Raw genomic sequence first — 22,107 nt, forward strand, 5'->3', positions numbered from 1 at the left:
AAAAAGCAGCGAAGCAAAAGTGCCGCGGCCTAGACTCGCTCACGAGCACTGCAATTCAAAATTTTATTTTATGACATTGAGAGTGAGTTCTACGGATAGTATTTCTTGATTGATCCAAGTTCGTCGGATTCGCAAAATCATTTCCATCTAGATCAATCGCCTAATCGCCCCTCCCGATAATATCTTCTTTACTGTAAGGACCGCCCGATTCGGCTTGAATTTTCCCCTCGGGTCAATTGGTAGTAAAGCGCGAACGGACTTTAGAACTAAATCCCCATCTTTTATTCCTCGAGGTTTCACCTTTTTGTTAAATGCCCTTTGTATCCTTTTCTGATAAAGTTGAACATGGTGTAATGCATTTAACCGTCGCTCGTCGAGCATGACCAAAGAATCATATCTGGCTTGCAGCCAGTCAGCTTCAGGGACCTGACTTTCTAGCAGGATCCTCAAAGAAGGTACCTCTAATTCGATAGGCTGAACCGCTTCCATCCCATATGTTAAATAGAACGGAGTTGCTCCAGTGGCTGTGCGAATAGACGTTCTGTATCCCCATAGTGCGAATGGTATCTTTTCTGGCCACTCGCGGTAATTGTCAGTCATTTTTCTGAGAATCACAGTGATTGTCTTGTTGGCGGCTTCTACTGCACCATTTGTTTGAGGTCGATACGGTGATGACTTGTGGTGTTTGATTTTATACTTTTCAAGTATTATGGCAGTTTCAGCCTGGAAGTGAGTGCCGTGATCGCTAATGAGCTCGTGCGGCACCCCATATCTGCAAATGATTTCATTCTGAATGAACTTTGCTACCTGCTTTGCTTGTAGAACTTTGTATGATTTCACTTCTACCCACTTCGTGAAGTAGTCGATGGCTACTAACATGAAGCAATGCCCACCTGTTCCAGATGGGTTGACCTTTCCGATAATGTCGATTCCCCATGTTGAGAAAGGCCATGGTGATGTCAAAGTGTATAACAGTGATGGCGGCACATGCTGTATGTTTGCGAAGATTTGGCAATTGTGGCAATGTTTGACATATTGGCGACAATCTGTCTCCATCGTTGTCCAGTAATACCCTAATCTCATGATCTTACGAACCAGCATATGGGCATTCATGTGTGGGCCACACTCTCCGTCATGGACTTCTTCCATGACTTTTTTCGCAGTTGGTGAGTCTATGCATCGCAGAAGGACATTTTGCGCGGTCTTCTTGTACAATTGTCCGTCATTGGTTCTAACGAACTGAGCGGCTAGCATTCGAATAGCGCGCTTTCCGCGGTTATCCATGTCGGGTGGATACTCTCCTGATTCCTTGAATTTCAGAATAGCATGATACCAAGGTTCGGCCTCGGTTTCCCTCGTGTCGCCGATTACATTAACATAAGCAGGTGATGATCTTCGTTCGACACATATCGGCATAGTATCCATATGATCGGTATGTTGATTAGAGCGACTAATTTTGATAGTGCATCAAAGAAACGGTTTTCGTCTCCTGGGAGGTGCACGTACTTGACCTCGGTGAACAACTTTTCTAGTTCTTCGATTTTCGCTTGGTATGGAGCCAAGCTATCACTTCGGGTTTTCCACGTCCCGGCCACTTGATTGATCACTAATGACGAGTCCCCATGTACTACAAGCTTTTTGATGCCTAACTCGAGAGCACTGTGCAAACCGAGTAGGCATGCTTCATATTCAGCCGCGTTATTAGTGACGTTAAAGTCCAACTTGATCGAAATAGGAACATGTTCACCTTCCGGTGAAATGAGTAGAACTCCTATCCCATATCCCCTATAGTTCGATGCTCCATCGAAATAGAGGTCCCATGTATTATTGTCTATGTGGACGATATCTTCGTCGGGAAATGACCATGTATCCACAACCTCAGTTTCTTCTATCGGATTATCTGCCAGGAAGTCTGCAACCGCTCTTCCTTTTATCACTTTCAGCGGTACATATTTCAGGTCGAACTCGGAAAGCATTAGAGTCCATCTTGACACCCGTTCGTAATCGGTTTTTCAAACAAGTATTTGATTGGGTCCATCTTCGAGTGGATGCAGACACTATGACTGAGCATGTAGTGCCGTAACTTCTTTGTCGCCCATACTAAAGCCAAACATGTCTTCTCGAGTTGAGTATACTTGATTTCATACTCCAAGAACTTTTTACTAATGTAGTAAATCGCTCTTTCCTCTTTATCGATTGTTTGCGCCAAAGATTGCCCCCATTGCAAAGATCCGTGATCGTAAGATACAACAAAAGTGGTAACTTGCCGTTGGTGGGCTAAGCACGGGAGGGGAAGAAGTATTTCTTTGATCTTATCGAACGCAGACTTGACAATGATCATCCCATACGACGTGTTCCCCGACCTTCAATTTCTTGAAAATTGGCTCGCATATCATAGTTAGCCTTGCCACGAACCGACTTATATATTGGATTCTTCCAAGGAAACCTCGAATTTCCTTCTCGGTTTTCGGGTGAGGCATTTCCATTATGGCCTTTATTTTCGATGGGTCCACCTCGATGCCACGGTGGCTAACGATGTGGCCAAAGCAGTTTTCGGATGTGACTCGAATGCGCATTTTTGTGGATTCAACCTCATGTTATACTTGCGCAATCGCTCGAAGAATTTGCGTAGTGTACCAAGGTGGCCATCACGCTCTTTTGACTTGACAATCATGTCGTCGACATAAACCTCGACCTCCTTGTGCATCAAATCATGTAACAATGTCGTCGCGGTCCTCCGGTATGTAGCCCTGCGTTTATCAACCCAAAAGGCATTTCTTTGTGTAGCAATAGGTTCCCATTGCGTTCGAACGCAGATCTTATGCATATCTTCTTTCGCCATCTTGATCCGATTATAACCGGCGTATCCATCCATAAAGGATAGTAATGCGTGTTTTGCCGTGTTGTCAACCAGGATGTCGATGTGGGGTAATGGGAAATCGTCCTTCGGACTTGCCTTGTTCAAATCCCTAAGTCAACACAGACCCGAACTTTACCATCTTTCTTGGGTACTGGAACGACGTTAGCCACCCAGTCGAGTATTTCGACACCTTGATAAAACCAGCTTTGAGTTGCTTGTCGATTTCTTCTTTGACCTTCGAGACCAATGTATGCATTTTGCGTAGCTTCGCTTTGACGGCTTATATCCTGGCTTGATTGGGATCCTGTGCTCGCAATTTCCCTATCAATGCCTGGCATGTCTTTGTAGGACCATGCGAAAACATCTTTGAACTCATGCAACAAATCAATGAACCCTTGTCTTTCGGTGGGACTTAAAGTAGTTCCTATTTTAAGCTCCTGTGGTTCTAAGGTTGTACCTACATTGATAGTTTCGGTATCTTCGATGATCGAAGTTTTCTGTTCGTACTCTTCCAACCCTTTTATCAACTGTAGAGGTGGTTCCACTTCTTCTTCTTCTTCTTCGACCAACTGTTCATCCTCGACCTCAGTCTCAATGTCATTATTAAAACAATCATTTTCAAAAATTGAATTGCAATGTAAGTAAGACAAGTCGTAAGCAAACTGGTTCATATTATTATTGATTTGAAATTTCGCGAAATGCGCTAACATTTGAGCCAACTGATCAGAACTCAGCGGCGAGATAGGGGTATTCGGGACAGGCCCCGGAATACCACCATCAGGGAAAGGTGCATAGGAAGGGAAAGCTAGGGGAGGGGTATTTTCAACACCTGACTCCTTAGACTCAATCTTAGGACCTATCTCAGACTCAGACTCCGACTCAGACTCCGACTCAGAATCGGTAATATCACTTGGCTTGAACATCTCTCCTTCTCCCGTTGTCAACTTGAAAAGAAGTCCTTTGTTGTCAGTCCACTTGATTGTTTTCCGCCATCCCGTGTTGGTCCTAAGAGGATCCACATCGGTGATGAGGGTAGATGGGTCGAACCGCTCGCTTCTCAGGATCATGCTTACCAAATCTTCGTTTGGTATTGGGGATTTCTTCTCTTCACCGAAAAGGAGACCCATGGCTTTCTTGTCATTTATTGGGTCCGACTTGGCTTCTATTGGCATCACGGTCAGAATGTCTTCGGGGATGTAGTAGCAATCTTGGAATACTTCGATTCCTGGGACCATAAGGTTCTTCTTTGGGTCAAAGATGGGTTCGGGGAAGTCCATGCAAGGGAGTTCTTCCCCAGCTCTCACGAAGTGACCGTTTAGAGTTAGGTGATACGGTCCCATTTTAATATCTCGATCTTCGATCGTTCTTCCCCTCTTTTCTCGTAGATCTTTCTCAGTGGGCTCATATCCAAGCCCGAAAGTTACTCCTTTGGCCACGGGTGGTTTCAACTTAAAAACCTCCTCCTTTCTAGGATACAAAGAGAAACCGAAGTACTTCCCGATTTTGAGGATCACTTCACAAACATGACTTCCGTATATAGTTCCATATTTTCGGAGTTCAGCTCGATCATATTGACAATCTCGAAACCGCACGCGTCATTGGTAGCTTCGACCCTTACTTCGGAAGTAATGTCTCCTCCCGCCACGATAATTGGCGTGGTGTCAATGGTGACGGTTTTGCCATTGAGTGGGACCTTGATTTTTCGATGCAGCGTTGATGTTACGGCCTTTGCGGCATGGATCCAGGGCCTTCCCAACAATAAGTTGAAGGATGAGCATATGTCAATCACTTGGCAGCTTATTTTCTTTTCCACTTGCCCAGTCTGTACTACCAGGTCGACAAGTCCACTCACTCGACGCACAAATGCCGTCGAATGCCCGAACGGTCTGCGTGGTAGGGATGAAGTCATTCTTCTCCAAGCCTGCAATATGCGCCGTTTTCGGAGGGAGTACGTGGACAGCCGATCCGTCGTCAACTAAGGTCATAGGGATATGCTTGTTGAGACACACGGTAGCAATATAGAGGGCCAGGTTATGTCGAGGCCCGAACGGCGGCAGATCTTCGTCGGAAAATGTCACACCGTTGGTAATCCGAGGCCGATTCTCGGGCGATGTGAGTGACCATGTCCGCAGGAGTAGTATTTGACGACACGGTCATGTTCATCAAAGCTTGCAACAAAGCTTGACGATGCTCGAAAGAGCTCAAGATAAGTTGCCATATAGATACGTCGGCCTTAGTCTTTTGGAGTTGCTTGATGAGGGAAGCCTCGGAGGTCGACCCTTCACCAAGAACTTCGACCACTGCCGGCTCCTTTTGAGGTGCCTTACTCGGGATATCTTTAGCTTTCTCCACACGATATGGGCGCCCGGATCTAGTCAAATGGTTTGACTCTAGGGCATCTTGCCTCACCTTTAAGATTTCTTCTTGGGTGTGAGGAATTGTCGCACCTTTGACGAGGTAAACATCATCCTCGTCATCGGCCCAAACGCCATTGATTTCATTGCCACTTCGGAGTATGTAAGGAGTACAATCGACAACAAAATCCCCGAATGTAATCTCGTTTCTCGAGCTTGGTAGGAATTTGGAGCAATCCACGAATATTCTTCCGACGAACACCCCTTTTAGACGACATGGGCGGATCAAGTGAGAGTAATCGACACTATCTTCGGTAGAGACAAAGTTAGTGTGGTCGCCAAACGGATTGGTGACGTTGTTGGGCTTTATGGCCGGGATTGGGAGCGTTCCGTTCTCAATCATATCTTGAATTTCGTGCTTTAGTCTAAAGCACCTTTCAAAGATCGTGTCCCTTCCCTTGATGAAAGGCACGAAGAGGCATTCGGTTTGTACCATTTGCCTTGTTGATCGCCAGGAGGGTCCGGAGTTGGACCAATGGGCTTCAACTTTCCTTGGGCCATGAGCCTTTGGAGAGCATAGGCGTAAGTGCACCCGATATCGTGAATACCCTGAGCCTGGCGCGGAGGTTTTTTGATTGTCCATCTAGGAGATTGACAGTTTCAACAAAGTGGGCGGGCAGGGGCTTTTGCTTTTGATGATGAAGCCCCTTGGTATCCTTTTGGCTTCTCGACTTCGGCAATTCGGACATCGTCCTCTATCTTTATCCCGATCCTTATCAATTCTTTGAAAGAACCGAAATTCTGGTATTTCAGAGCATTACGGTAAACAGGTCGTAGATTCTTTACGAACTTATCCACCATTTCAACTTCGTCGGGCTTCTTAGCTAACTTCACGCTTTCAGCGCGCCATCTTGCGAGGAATTCAGTAAAGCCCTCTTTCTCCTTTTGTGTCATAACCTCCAAGGTTCTTATGTTGGTTTGAATCTCAACATTGTCAAGATAGTGCTTGCAGTAACTCCACCGTAATATCTTCGAAAGTGGGGAAGTTCTTAAGGTCAAGATTGTAGAACCAAGCCTTTGGGTGTTCTCCCAGAGATTGGGCGAAAATTTCCGAGAGCATGTCAGCAGGTACTCCCTTCAGTGCTAAGTACCCCTTATAGGCCTTAACATGGTGGACTGGATCTTCTGTGCCCTTAAACTTTGGGATATCAGTGAGTACCATGTTTGTGGGCAACTTATCCTGAACTGGGGCATAGGCCCTAGCATTCTCATAGTGGATATTCTTCCCTTGGGAGAGCTTCAAACGGTCCTCGATGAACTTGAACCGTTTCTCCAAATCGATCGAGGTGGAGTAGATGAAGAGGAATCTTCAACCAACTTAGACTCGATCACATCCATTCGGGTCATCATGAGGTTCACGGCCTCCGTGAGCTTGTTGATAGCATCTTCCATTGCTTGACGTCGGGTTTTGGGCGGCCTTTCTACAAGAAAACCCCGTACTGAGTCAATATTTAAAGTAAGAGCCCCTGCACACTTAAGGACACGACTCCAACTTGACTCGACAAAGACCGACTAAAAAAAGACTAACCCAAGGTTCGACTCATGGTTTGATTTAGACGTCAGTTTATTTTAGACTCGACAAAACGGCATGACTCAAACTGTCATAACTCGATTCTAAACCGGACTTGGTGTGACCAAACCCGTGATTGGGCTAACATAGCCTGGGGGTTCGCGTGAAACGTCCATAAGGGCCTAGCCTCGGACGTTTTTTGTGGACTATTCTAGACCAAAAGGTCGACCATCATGACTCAAAGCCCAAGAGGTGAGTTTGGGTGACCCAACAAGGTCGTGTTCTAGACCCTTAAAATGAAACATACCCGGCCTAACATGGCCATGACCCGGACACGACTTGACGCATTTCATGCTTGGTTGAGGTTCGAGAAACATTTTGGATTGATTTTGAAAAACGAAGGATTGATTTGAAAATGAGATTTGAAATGGGAAGCATGCCGGCTATAAAAGCTCAATTTGGGCCGAAATTCTAGTCCTATTTGGGCAGCATTCCGCGTTTTGAAAATCATGCTAGGTTTGAAAGTAAGTTGTTCAAAAGTTCGGTTTTGAAAAGGACTTGGAATTTTCGAAAAAAGGACTCGGGAAAACATATTGCACATTGTCATTCTCATGTTATAAGGATGTATGCTCCTAGACATCTCTAAGTCTCGGCAAGTCTTCTACAAGAAGGTCTATGCCCTCCATCCTTTGCGGTCTTATAAAGCGAGGTGTCTTAAGGTAAAGTACCTAGAAGATCGTCCCCATTCCCAAGAACCACGCGAGGCGAAGTGGAAGCGAGCAATGTGCAGCTTCCTGGCATAGTGGGACGTCGCCCCCCACGCATCACGAAGAAACGCTGGGACGGCCCGGGCAAGTCCTTAAGGGTTTATGCATGAATCGTAGCACTATGAGTAATGTTTTACTTTCCAACACTTTCTTTTCAAGTTTCACCTCGGAGGAAAAGACCCTAGAAACACAGTGTAACTAGTCCTCTTGTCCCCAGCGGAGTCGCCAAACTGTGGACAAGGCCCCGGAATCTGCGTCCGAGGGATCCACACCGCATAATCGACTCGAGGTTCTTTCGAATCGAATTAAGACCAATTAGAGTCGCCACCAAGTTTTTTGGGAACTTGGAACCGTTCAAGTCAACTTTACACCTTTCATCGAAAAGCATAAAGCCCATCGACTACGAGTGATTAAAGATAAAGACTTGTACCCTATATCACTCGATTTGAATGACTCTCGTAATCCAATGGTATTTAGACGGATCCACAAACCATAGATCTTGAGTAAGGGGTGAGGGTACGTGTTGGGAAGCCCATAAGGACACCCAACCCCGCCCGTCAATAACGGCCTCTACTAAGTCAAGTGTCGGATTTCAAACAAGGTCATAGCTACGTACGATGTATGATATGCAAACGTTGTTTTAACCCTATCATGTGACAACAATTTCTATGTCGTTTTAGATGCAACTAAACTAACTTTGTCAAAGTTCTAATTTAGCATGTGGGTTGATTGATCTAGCAACATTCAAACGAAAGCAAACAAGGCTTAAGGGGGAATGGGGGAGCCGTTGGGATCTACCTATTACAAACCAGGCATTTCATGCCGACACAACAATAAATAAATTACAACTCGAACTAAATACAATTGCTACAAACGACTCAAAACGCGACACAAAACACACGGCCAAACGGCCTTGAAAACCGTGCACATGGGGGAAGTGACTCACGGCCTACATGACACACGGCCGTGGGTCCCTCCTCGTATTGCGTGCCCTCACTTAATCCCATCGGATTAGACATTGGGCTATGCACCAAAGCATGCATTAGCATAAACCGGGCCATGTTGTTTTAAACAACATGCGGTTTACTACGCTCTTACAAGCATTGGGAAAAACCGTCTAACCAAATAAAACCAAGGTTTTCAAAAAAGGTTTTGACTCAAAAAGGAGAACAAATTACAAATAGATTACAAAACGTGACTCAAAGAAACATAAATTAAATACAAGCGATAAAACGAATAAAGAACGAACGATGCAAAAACAAACGAAATAGGGAGGCCAAATACACGGCCAAACACACGGCCAACCACGGCCCAACCAGAGTCAACCTAGTTCCTAAGTTAGATTCATTAGTTAGATCGAATGATTGCGAAAAGGAATCGAAAACAAGGTCAGAAAACGAGTTAAAAACGATGTTGATTGATTGTCGCGTTATGGTGCATTCTACACGGCCTAAAGGGTCTAATTAGGTCAAATATCATAAGATTAACGCTTACTCGTCGAGTGTTAATAGGAAGGTGCTAATCACGCACTCCTATGCTAGCGAGAAATCAAGTGATAAGAAAGATGCATTCAATTATTTACAGAATCGTTAGTTGATTTATAAAGCTACGTCAAAGCCACCTATTATGTCTAATTAGGTTATTAAATTAAATTAATGTTATCTAAATATGTCATAGGTTAACAACCAGAGGTTAAACTAACATGCAACGGGTCCTAGGGTCCATCGATTTGGAAATGTAAGAAAGGGGTCGAAAGCGATGAAAGTTAGACAACTCGTTTTAATTATGCCCTACCTTGAACACGAGGATATGTAAATGAGACGGGGTGTGTACGACCGACAGAAGGAGCGGTTTCTTTTCCCATCTCAAGTCAACGCGGGTGTTCATGGTGGTACTTTAACTCATACTCGGACTAACTAGTTTCATAGTTAATTTAGAACGAACGATAAACAAACAAAAAACAAACAAAAACAAGCTATAAAAAAGGGCATAAAAAACGAAATAAAAAAAGGAAGAGAAGGGGATTTGATGCACCCTCAACCTACATGTATCGTTGACACCGTCTTGGGTCGTAATCGAAGGTAGGTTTTATCTCGAGAGGCCGTCGTCGACGAAGAACAAAGCACACGCGCGTTTTGGAAAGTTTCTGGACAGCAGTTTTAAAACAGTGATATCTCCCTCGTTTCACGACGAAAATTCGATCCGAAAGATGTTTTGAAAACTAGAAAGAGAGGAGAACAAGGATCTTAAAGCAACCCCTGCTCGATTTGGGTTATTGGGCACGAAAAACGAGCACAAACAGAACTGGACAGACAAGAAGAAACCGCGAAAACAGAGTGTTATTTCACTCTGTTTTTCGAGGGATTTCGTGTACTCTCAAGGGCAATTTGGCTCGTGATTCTTTATCTAATGTGTCTATGGATGTTGTATGGTTAATTAGGAACAAGAAACTCGAATTTTTATGGTAATTTGATGGAGGAACGAGATGATTTTCGAAGGAGGCACACAAACAGTTTCTGTTTGTGTGTCGGTTTTGTGTAGGGTTTTTGGAGGATGTTTAGGGTTTGTTTCTGAGGTTTAAAGCTTGTGGGTGATGGTTGGATGTATGGAGAACTTCGAGGAATGATTGTATGGTGAAGGGGTGGTATTTATAAGGGTTTAAAATAGGTTAAAAGGGAGTAAGGAGCAGTCGGGCTCATTGAACATGGCTGCTGTCCATCGGTTTTGGGAGGGGTTTCTAGGGTTCGTTTTGGGGGATTTCTTGGTGATCAAGCTAGGATAATATGGGTAGGATACTAGGGTATGGGTTAGGGTTAATGGGTACGGGTCTTGGTAGTGTTTGAAGTGGGTTTTGGGCTCGCGAATTGAGCTGCAAAACAGGGGAGGGATTCGGTTTTATGCGGGCTGCTTGGGGTTGGTTTTGAACGAGATTTTGGGCTGCTTGTGAGGGGGTTCGAACATGGGTTGATGGGTAGAGGCTTAGGTGGGTTAGTGTACTCGAGATTCGTGCCAATTCGCAAAGGAAACGGGCTTAAAAACCGAGCTAAAAACGAGCTCAAAAACGAGTGTCCAAAACGAATTCTTCGCTTTTAAAACGATTTTTCAAATCAAATAACAATTTAAAATAAATGACTTTTCAAATCAAATATTCTCATAAAAATGATTTTTCAAATCAAATACTTATTTTATTTTCAATAAAATAAACTTTGGAAAAATAAATTTAAAATAAATTAAATTTACCTAAAAAACCAATAATTTAAATATCATTTAAATTAATAAAATACTTCATCGACGACGCCCATTCTACCTCGTAAAACGAGCTCCAAATAATGACAATGACAACTAAAGAATACATGTGTCCTATCATCATCGGGTGTTTGTCGGGTTCTCTATAAATTCCAATATCGACGGATACGGGTATCTACAGTTAGTTACTCGATCGAGTAGCTCGTTTTACGGGTGATGTTTTGTCGGGTTTTGTTAATAACACGGATTAGTATTTAAACCTTTCCGTCAACTTCATAATACACTTTTACAAACCTCATCACATCGAAAAAGAGATTCAAGTTACGTTCTTCGCATTCATCCGTGTTATTGACAAATCCCGGAGTTCTAGAGGTCGGATTGCATCATTCTTTACATCTTTGTGATCCTTGCGTCGAGGGTAAGATCTACGTACCGAATTTGTTATATTTAATTAAGTTTCGTTAAACCCTAATTTTGGGAATTGGGGATTTGTGGTAGTTTTGTGTAATTAGTGATATATGTGATATTGTGTTAGGCGGAGAATTCGTAGAGGAGGCTTTTTGATATCAGCTGTTGAGATCGTCTGACTCTGTTGCATTCCAGGTAGGGTTTCCCTACTCAGTATTAGTCCCATGATGCATTGTTGGTGTTTTGTGATTGTTGAATATTATCGTATTCGTATTGTGACGGTTGTTGGTTTTGATTGCTGTTTAATGGTTGTGATTGGTTGTCTCTGATTCTCGAGATGCGTTCTCGGCTGAGTGGAGTCACTTGCGGGAATGGCTTCACGCCCTAGTTTCGCCCTCCGTGGAACCCGCCACGGGAGGGGATGTGCACATTAATGGGACAGGGTTATCGCTCGGTATGATGAGCGGGGCTTAGGTGGGAACGGCTGCGGTCCCCCATCGCGTGGTGGTCCAGTGGACGGTCGGTGACGGAGATTGATTGGAGTGGGTGTGATTGTGTGTGTGACCGTTTGAGCCGCTTGTTTACTGTGTTGTTGGTTTATATAAATTGTGTGATTAGTACTGACCCCGTTTAATGTTTTAAAAATTGTGGTGATCCATTCGGGTGTGGTGAGCAGTTATTGAGCAGGTATGATATGACGCGTATGGGATAGCTGGGATGAGTCGTCACGTGGCAGTTAGAAGTTTTTCGCTGTGTCAGACGATGTTTTATAGCTTTGATAGTTTTAGCAGTAGACCGTCTGAGAAGCTTGTATTTCTTTTTATCAGTTTTGGAGTTGGTTTGTAATCACTTTAAACATTATTTACTTTTATGTATGTTTCGTTATTGTCTTATGATTATCATTGCCTCGGGAAACCGAGATGGTAGCACTTTCATGCCTTAAGTGGTCCTGGTAAGGCACTTGGAGTATGGGGGTGTTACAAATAGGAGGGAGTATTTCTTTATATTAGTTAGTTTCTTCTTTCTAAAGAATAACTAGGTTTGTGACCCGTGAAATTCACGGGTTTATCTGTTTTAGTTTTGATATTTTTATCGTATTGTTAATATTTGTTCGAGCAATTAGTTGTTAATCCATTTAAAAATATACAGTCTTGAAATACATAGCAATTACTTAATTAGTTAATACCTTATTTCTTTGACAACTTTGGTTTATTTTTTTAAATCAAATCCTGCAAGTGACAATGTGGTAGCTACTAATTTTGAGAAACTTGACAACGGAGAAATGACAAAGACGACTCATTATATATACGTGTGTTTTACTCCGCAATATAATAAAGTGAGTTTTTTAAATATTAAAAGTTGAAACCAGCCGTATATAATAAATTCCGTATGGAAAAATCTTTAATGACGCCTTATAAGGTTGTAAAGTCAATACCTCAGTATAGTCATCTCCAAATTATTTCCAGACATCTCCATCAACCCTCCCATAGAAATATCTTTGAAGTCTTATCACCACGTGCATGCTTCAAATATTATTACATCCGAAAAACATTTATTATATCGATAGAAAAATATTAGATACGATTCAACGCTATGGTCGGTATCTACTCCATGTATTACGAATTAAATTTTCATTTCAATTGCTCAATAATCTAAAAAAACTATATTCCCTAAATTCGAATTCTAAAAGGTTCATAAAATTTTTTAAGTTCCTTATTACTATTTCAAGAATTTGATCAATCTCTTGTTATACTTATGTCCACGATTCTATATAAAAATAAAAATAGTATTAAAGACTATAAAATAATCTATTTTGGTTTTGAAAAAAAAATACATAAACTTAAAAATATACGGATTAGAATTTAGAAACCATACTATTTAATATTTATCTGAAGGTTCACTTTCGCTTCCTTTTAGTACGCTTCCTTTTAGTACATTCCTTGATAGTAGTTCATATGAAATGAAAAAGAAAAATACATGTTAGAGATGATTATACTCATGAATACAAAAATACAAATTCAAATAGGTTGATCGGGAAAGCATAATAGTAAAATTACACTACAATATACGCTTAATAACAAATTTAAAGAAATATTATTAGATCTCCATTTTGAGATCAATGATCATCTTATAATGGTTAAAAAAGCATAAACCACTTTAAAAAGTAAAGTAAATTTTATAGAAAAACAATCAAAAGGTGGGAGTTGGAGAAAACTTAAATTGGAAGAGGAAATGACATAATTAAAATGATTAATTATTGTCATGATGGTTAAAAAAGTAAATTGTGAAATTTTAAAGATTTTTCATTCAATTATTTGTACTTATTTATTTACCATTAATTATGAGATTAGTTTTTTTTTTTTAGGAAATTATGAGAATAAGTTTTATGTATTATTCCTGTTTGACAAAAAAACAATACATAAACTTAAAAACATACGAAGTAGAATTTAGAAATCATACTATTTCATATTTACCCGATGGTTCACTTTTGCTTCCTTTTATTACATGCCTTGATAATAGTTCATATAAAATGAAAAAGAAAAATATATGTTAGAGATGATTATACTCGTGAATACAAAAATACAAATTCAAATAGGCTGGTCAGGAAAGTATAATAGTAAAATTACACCACAATATACGTTTAATAACAAATTAAAAGAAATATTATAAGACTTCTATTTTGAGATCAACTATCATCCATTACTTATCAGTTTCTACCTTACGTTTTTTTACCTTTAATTTTACCTCAGTTTCGTGCCTTTTGTATTTCTTCCCTCTTCAGATTACCCACGTGATGGTTTGACTTATCTGCATTCATATACGTTTCATGGGGCTTTAAAGTTATATAAAAAATACATTGACCAAAAGATAAAACATCAACCTGGCAAAAACTTGACAAACGAATCAAAACATTGTCACATATAAGTCACTTAAATTAAACCAACTGGAAAAGATGAATTCAAATATAAAGCAAACAATTCATAAAACCAACAACATAACAAATTAAAATAAACTTTATTAGACACAGCAGCAGCAGCAGCAGCAGCAACAACAACAACAACAACAACAACAACAACAATACTCGACAATAATACTCAATATTCTCAATATAATCAAATAAATAAATTAAACCATAAAATACAATCCACAACTTAGAAACTCATGACAAATGGGCATATTTTAAATAAATAAAGTGAATAGAAACTATTATAGGTATTGTAGGTTTTATAGTCATTACACAACCATAAATTCCCATATTTTAATTTAATTTTTAATTTATTTTGTGGTATTATTAAATTAGACAATTGATTGCCGATGACCTCAAGAGATGAATTAAATAGGACAAAATGTTAATGAAAATTATGGGTGTTGAGTAATATAAGGAGTTTTAATAAAAATTATTAACATATTATATTACAAAAATTAATTAAATAGGAAAAACTTTTAATTAATTTGGTGTGTGTTAAGTATTATGAAGAGTTTTAATCAATTTATTACCATATTTAATTAAAAAAAATTAAATAGGAAAATGTTAATAATGGTAGGTGTTCAGTAATATGAAGAGGTTTAATTAATTTATTAACAGCTTTTATTACAAAAATTTTAAAAACAATGAATTAAATAAGAAAATGTTAATAATGGTGAGTGTTTAGTAATATAAAGAGATTTAATTAATTCCTTAACATGTTTTATTACAAAAATTTCAATTAAAATTTCAATTTTAATTATAAATTATGAAATTTATTAACATGTTTTATTACAAAAATTTCAATTAAAATGTCAATATTAATTATAAATTATGAAATTTGATGTAAATTTGCAAGGGTTATATAAATTTTGGAAGACAATATGTTTAATATACAAAACTAATTTAAGAATAATGATAATATCCTTTCATATTATAGATATAAGTGAATTAAATTAATTTATATATAAATGATTTAAATTAATGTCATGTAATAATAAATTGATAATCCATGCCACACTAATGCGCCATGTCACATTAAAAATATGCAACATCACATTTAAATATGCCACGTCACATTAAATTTTAATCTAGGTGGCTTTTTGAATCCTACGTGGCTTTGTCTAGGTGGCGTTTATTTGTCATTTTAGGGTAACCTTTTAATTATATTTTATAGATAATTAGTTCGGTTTTTTTATAGTATTTTTCTTATTCATTGATCAATTTCGTTTGATTTTTATTTATTTATTAACTATAATAGTTTTTAGGTTTGTCGGCGACTGGTCGGAGGTGGTGACCATAGGTGGTGAATGGAAGTGGTTATGGGAGATGAGGGAAGGGAGGAAAAAATTAATTGGGTGAGTGAATGAAAAAATGACAAGGGTAATGTTATAAAAATCTTATATGAAAGAGTAAAATCCATATGTGAAAGAACACGTCCCTAAATTTAAGTAAACTTATATGTAATGTTTTTGAGTTTTATTGTAATATTTTGAGCTTATCGTTTAAGTGAATGAACTCATAAATTTTAAAGTAAAACTCACAATTTTTAAAAATAAAACTCAAAAACTTTATTTTAATAATGCTCAAAAACTATACAACTGGTGTTTAGTAGATCAGATGTATAATCTACTTACTGATTTTTATTGTATAAAACCATTTTACACAGATGATAACTTACCTGAATAACCTCACTCGACCATGTTCTTTTCGGTTGAAAAGAGCTAAATTTAACTGAATCGAACTGAACTAAATGGAGTTGAACTAAAATAAGAGCTAATTTGTAAAAAGATAAGTTGAACTGAACTGGAGTTCAAAAGAATATGGCCTGAAATAACTGTCATTAACCATCATTTTCCATGATAACGACATCAAGGTTTTTTTTATTGTATTATTTTATATGAGTAATATTTTATTGTAAAACTGTTGTACAGAAGACTTACCAACTTAAATTGTTACGCAAAGCCTTCCTAAAATTTATGCAAGTTCCCTTGATCCTTCCAAAGTTCCAACCATTAAATTAGAGTAAATTAGATTTTACTCTATTTTGAAACACGTTTTGTTAAAATTACTCAATTTTAAAACAATTTACTAAAATTACTACCTTAACTTCAGACAAGAAATTGCTCCCAAATCCAACTCAGGTGAAAAAAACAAGTTATTGGACAACATTGCCCTTCATTTAACATATACCCAAATCAAAGCCCTTTCATATTCTCATCATTCCATTGTGTTCTCTCAATCAAACAAACACACTAAACCTAAATTTCATTTTCCTAAATTAGAACCCTAAATCCCTAAATTCCCCCCTCAATTCTCGCCTAAATATATCAAAAAAATTTGCGACAATTTCAATTAATCGTACAAAACAAAACAATGAAGAGGTTTAAGATACGAAATCTGCAAATAAAGGGAGAGAGAAAGATATTCGCCTTCAAATAAATTTGCCTCCTAAATTGTAGAAATAATTGAGTGAAATTTTTTTAGAGTTTAGATGAATATGGAGTGATATGAGGAAGAGAAAGGAATATAACATAAGAGTGAAGAGATTTTAGGGGCAAATTGGTCATGAAAATAGAGAAAAGGCGGGAAAATTAAAAAAAGGACGGGATATTAGGCCTGAGTAACTGAGTTGGGTTTTGGGAGCAATTTCTTGCCTGAGGTGAAATTAGGATAGTAATTTTAACAAATTATCTTAAAAGGGAGTAATTTTAGCAAAACGTCGTTAAATAATGCACAAGCCCCCTAAATTTTGGGTACCCATAAATCAATTGGGATTCTCTCCATTTATGCCTCTTTCCATTTCCTTCCATTTCTTATTAACGTTCAAGATTTCGTTTTGAAACGATCCAACGGTTGATTGTTTGATGAGTTGGAGGATGAATAATGATTTAATATTGTTGTTGTTCCGGGTGTAATTCCGAAGCAGTTATTTGTTACCAGATTGTGAGGTGTTTAGGTTATTTTCGGATCCTTTCCTCAATGAGGGTTGAGGAGTATTTATAGACTTTCACCTTTTGTCACGTAGTGGTCAAGTGGCTAGCAGGTGGAAAGACTGATCTACCCTCGGCCGAGGGACCCATGGCAGGCCGGCGGGCCCTGTTGACTCGCCGCCGAGGGGCCTTGGATATGAGTTCGCGGATATGTGCCCCGGCTGGCTAGTTGTACCAGCCGAGGCACAAGAGACAGGCCGACAGGCTGCGTCGGTTAGGTTGTCTAAGTCGTTGACTTGCTGTGGATATCTTTGACCTTGCTCAATATGTTGACTCGGTCAGCGGGTGCAGAATATGCCCCATCAGTTGTATTAGAGGAAATGGAAGAAAATGGAGAGAAAAGTAAATGGAGAGGATCCATACTCCCCATAAATACACGGGCAACATCTACTTAGACACGGACAATGCCCTCTTTCAGCTTTAATTTGCAGAGTGGCGGGGGCCACTTACTTTGTCTATATGCAAGATTATCCGTGTCCCAGTACAATCCCTTCGTGAATTTATGGGCATCTTTTGTGTCAGTCCGTCTCATTATAGACGGACACTATCCGTCTATACCTATAGAGTATAGACGGATAGTGTCCCTCTCACAAATGAAAATGGATAGTGCAAGTAAGGGTATCAATTTCCCATCCACTTGCACTATGAGAGTGACACTATCATGAACTAGGTAGCACTAAAACGGACACGGACACGGACACGGACACAGACACGTGATACAGCTAGACCTGACAAAAGCAACCCGACCCGATTGACCCGACCCGAAAAAGCTGACCCGAGACCCGAAGTGACCCGAACTACATCACCCGAATTTGACCCGAAAACCCGAATTGACCCGACCCGACCCGAACATGACCCGAGCTTTCTTGACCCGAACTGGCCTGACCCGAAAATGACCCGATCCGAAACCACCAAACCCGAAAATGACCCGACAAAATATAACTCTAATTGAACCGAAAAGACTTGAAATGACAATTTCTCTATTATTCATTGACCCGAAAATGACCCGACCCGAAACAACCCGACCCGCTTGACCGGAACTGACCTGACAACAAACCCGAAACAGACCCGAAACCCGAAATGACCTGTCCCGACCCGAGTTAACCCGAAATCAAGGAGAAGCCCGAATTGACCCGACCCGAATTGACCCGACCCGAACCCGACCCGTTAACCCGTTTTGCCAGGTCTAGATACGACATCCCATGAAATTTAGGACACGGGACACACTATTTAAATTTAATAAAAAAACATATTTTATGGTTATAAATAACGTATGATTTTATTTTTGTAATGTATTTGATTCTAAATTTAATGTATTTGATACTAAATTTAGGTAATTGAAGGTAAAATTCGACCTTAACTATAACTAATTCTCATTTCTCATCCAAACCAATCTTGTAATCAATCTCTTTTGACAATTTATTACTCGTTTAAACTATAACATTTTTTGGCGTGTGTCCGACGAGTGTCGGGTGTCCGGGTGTCGGACACAAAACGGCTACAAAACGGCTAATTAGGAGGATTGTCCGTGCTACCTAGATCATACCGTGAAAAGATTGCCTCCCTTGATAGTTGATCTTTCCCTGCTACGAATAATGGTCCTTTTTTGAAGGATAATTTATGTTATTTTCTTTTTGAGCACGTAAAGAATACCTGTCAGTGTGTCACCATCCTCACCAATTCAACACATACCATATTACCATGTGACTTCTGTCTATTAACGTGTACATTTGTTGATCGGTAACGCTAAAAATAAGGTGAACATATCGACCTACCATAATGTTATCATAAACTCTCTTTAATATCGTCCGGAGTATAATTTTAGCGTACCAAAAAAAATATCGTATAATTTTAAATTCTCGTAAGATTTCACTACTTCAATTTTACGTTTTGTTTAATGATTTTAAGTATTTTTAACCCTCATACTCGTTTAAGGTTGTGTTTGCTAATGTATTTCAGATATCTTATTTGGTCAAAATAGCTTATTTAACCAAAATTTCAAGTACCTTATTTTTTGTAAGCGCTTGACATGTACTCCGTAGCTTATTTAACCAAATAAGCTACCTGAAATGAAGTGCTACCTAGGATAGCATTTGAGATTTCAGGTACCTGATTTGATGTGATTTTTTCTTTTACCCCTTAAATCTATACTATTAAATAAGGGTCATGCTCATTCATGGACATGATTTACTTAATCATGGACATAAATGACCATTTTACCCTTCTCATTTTTATGCCTTCATTTTTTTTTTCTACAGTTTGATTATTTCTCTCTATTTACCACCACCCGACACCCACCTTGAACCACCCTCACAGCCGACTACCCTGCCTTCCTTAACACAACCGGACTACCCCTACCACCCACCCTGACAGTCGTCGGGCGCTTGAACATGCCCCTCCCAATACCCAGATCCGCCACCCACCTCATCCTTAACACCACCGGAAGTTCGGAAGCATCGGAACCCCCTGCCACCAAACCCGTTCACTCTGACCAAAGCATATACTCCCTCCGTCCCGGTCATTTGCTATCTATTTCCATTTTAGGGTGTATCAGTGAATTGTTATCTATTTCTACTTTTGGTAAGTTTTATATGTAAAAGGTAGTGTGCAAGTGGATGAAATAATAATATTATATTACTTTATTAGACATCCACTTGCATTTCCTGGGTCTTTGTGCTAAATAGAATAGATAACAAATGATTGAGACGGAGGGAGTATGCAAGAGTCCACAATTAAAGTAATAGCAAACAATGAAGGAATCATATACTCCCTCCTATTCACTATATTCTTCCCTATTTCTTTATTCGGATTATTCGGGTTTTCTTCCCTATTTCCTTTTTTGGGTTGATTTGTGTGGTCCAAATTAAATTGTATGTGGGGTAGTGTGTTTTGTGTGGTTCAAATTCACTTTCTTATTTCTTGTGCAAAAAGGAAAGGAGAAGAATATAGTGAATAGGAGGGAGTAATTATTTAGTTAGCAGAGGACAGGAAGCATTAATTCTTGCAAGAAAGTGAAGAAACTAGTCTACTTTATAGCAAACTAATTTTTCCAATCATAAGTATGCTGCATGTTATTCAGATTGCGGCCACAACCACCACCAACCCTAACCCCATACTTTCGTCGACTGCCGTCATAACCACCACCATCCAGGCCGTCGTCGAGTTTTATGGTACCCACAACCACCGCCACAAGTCGGATCGTCACAAGCACCACATAAATCGTCCCTCTTCATTATCAATAATTTTCGTTGACATCATTTAAACCCTAATTTCGTTACTCCAATTTAATTTAATGACCCTAATTTGACATAAAATTAATAAATTAGAATTATTACTTAATTAATCTAAGAATTAACGTTCATAGTCCATTAATTTGACAGATTTGATTAGTTTTGTAAGGATGAGAATTAGAGAGGTTTGTTTATTTTTGTTTTTTGGGAGAAGGGTAAGGAATGGAAAACAAATGACAAAAAGTCCATGAAAAAGTTAACTACGTCCATGAAAGAACAACTACGTTAAATAATTATCATATCCTTTTACGTCAATTTACAAAATCAGTTACCTTATCAGTTAGTTTGTCAACCATTTTTCTATATAATTAATTACCTTATCCGCTCCTAATTTTCAGCCACTTTATCACCTTTTTAGGTTTCAGTCAGCTTTTCAGCTACGTTTTTAGTTAGTTTTACCAAACAGAGCTAAGGGTAAAAATTACACAAAGAGTGCAAAGTATTTAGAAAAGAAAATTTCAAAATATTATAAGAAGCGAATCAAATGTACAATGAACAGATGCATTAAAACAAAAATTACAAAAAAAAAAATTTAAGAAAAAAAAAATCAAATATACAAATGGATGTATACAAAAAACATACTCCGCAGTCCGTTGTATGGATTATTACAAGAAGATATAAAACAAAATCATCAAACTGAGAAAATTAGTAATACTAATATCATTACAATCAACTTATGTAGTCCATGTACTACACATGAAAACGATGATATAACTATAAACTAGAGTATAAGGTAAACTATATAAACGGTAAAAAAAAAAAAAAAGAGCGATGTGATTATGAAAGGAAAAAGAAAGAAAGTCAATGTTTTTGGGTGGTTTTGGTACATTTATCCTTAATCCAAGTAAAACCCAAAGAAGTACCATGCTTGACTTTCTTAAACCCATTAGAAGCAACCTCTTTGGTCTTTGTTAACCCTTCTTCCACCTTCTTCTTCGCGCCGCCATCGTTCTTCTTGCTCTTGCTGTCATTATGGTGGTTGTTGTTTTTACCATATGAGGATTCTGGGTCCCATTGGTCTGCCCACGAGCTTCCGTAGTCGTTTGCCATTTTTATTTTGATGGGTTGGTTTTGAAGATTCGAGTTTATTTGAATAGGATCTGTTCTATAGGCTCGTATTATTTCTGTATCCTTGTGATTGACAAAGAAAAGGAGAAATGATGGTGATGATGAATTTTGGGAAGAAGTTGTAGGAAGTAGAAGATTGAATGGGTTATTGGTATGAGTTGTTGATTCCTTTGGATTGTTTCATGCATAAAATTTGGTATATATAGTATGGAGGATAAGGGATCAAGGGGGCGTATTAAGGAAAAGTCTACCGCGTTGAATCTACTTGGCTTGGACCGTTTATTTTATGCTTTGTTATATTGGAGAAGTTTATTCCATGCTTTTTATTTTGGTTCAACTACTAGTTTTCTTCACATCACGAACGAACGCGTACAATACAACATAGACCTTCCATAGTCTTTCCTATGGCTATTTGCCATATTGCTGTCCTTTAGAAACTATGACTAGATACTCACTTTTACACGATGGATCATAAATCGGTGGCAAATTTTTATTTAAGTTTATACAATCTTAGATCGAAAGGTGTTGAATAGGGATGTCAGCGGGCAGTAGTGCAGTCGTCGCACCCGCCCCCGGTTGGGGTGGG

General features: G+C 39.0%; 1 protein-coding gene across 1 annotated transcript; it reads right to left on the bottom strand.

Annotated features, from left to right (window-relative positions):
- Positions 1–21,201: 21,201 nt before the first annotated feature.
- Positions 21,202–21,800, bottom strand: LOC141652112 (uncharacterized). Its single transcript, XM_074459749.1, has one exon. It carries the CDS (start codon positions 21,501–21,503, stop codon positions 21,255–21,257), a length of 249 nt encoding a protein of 82 aa, XP_074315850.1. The 5' UTR covers positions 21,504–21,800; the 3' UTR covers positions 21,202–21,254.
- Between the last annotated feature and the right edge of the window lie 307 nt (positions 21,801–22,107).

The sequence above is a fragment of the Silene latifolia genome, chromosome 4, assembly GCF_048544455.1.
Source record: "Silene latifolia isolate original U9 population chromosome 4, ASM4854445v1, whole genome shotgun sequence".
Taxonomy (NCBI): domain Eukaryota; kingdom Viridiplantae; phylum Streptophyta; class Magnoliopsida; order Caryophyllales; family Caryophyllaceae; genus Silene; species Silene latifolia.

Bases quoted from the DNA above. Each gene is read 5' to 3' on its own strand.
- LOC141652112 (XM_074459749.1), bottom strand. From the start codon at position 21,503: ATGGCAAACGACTACGGAAGCTCGTGGGCAGACCAATGGGACCCAGAA.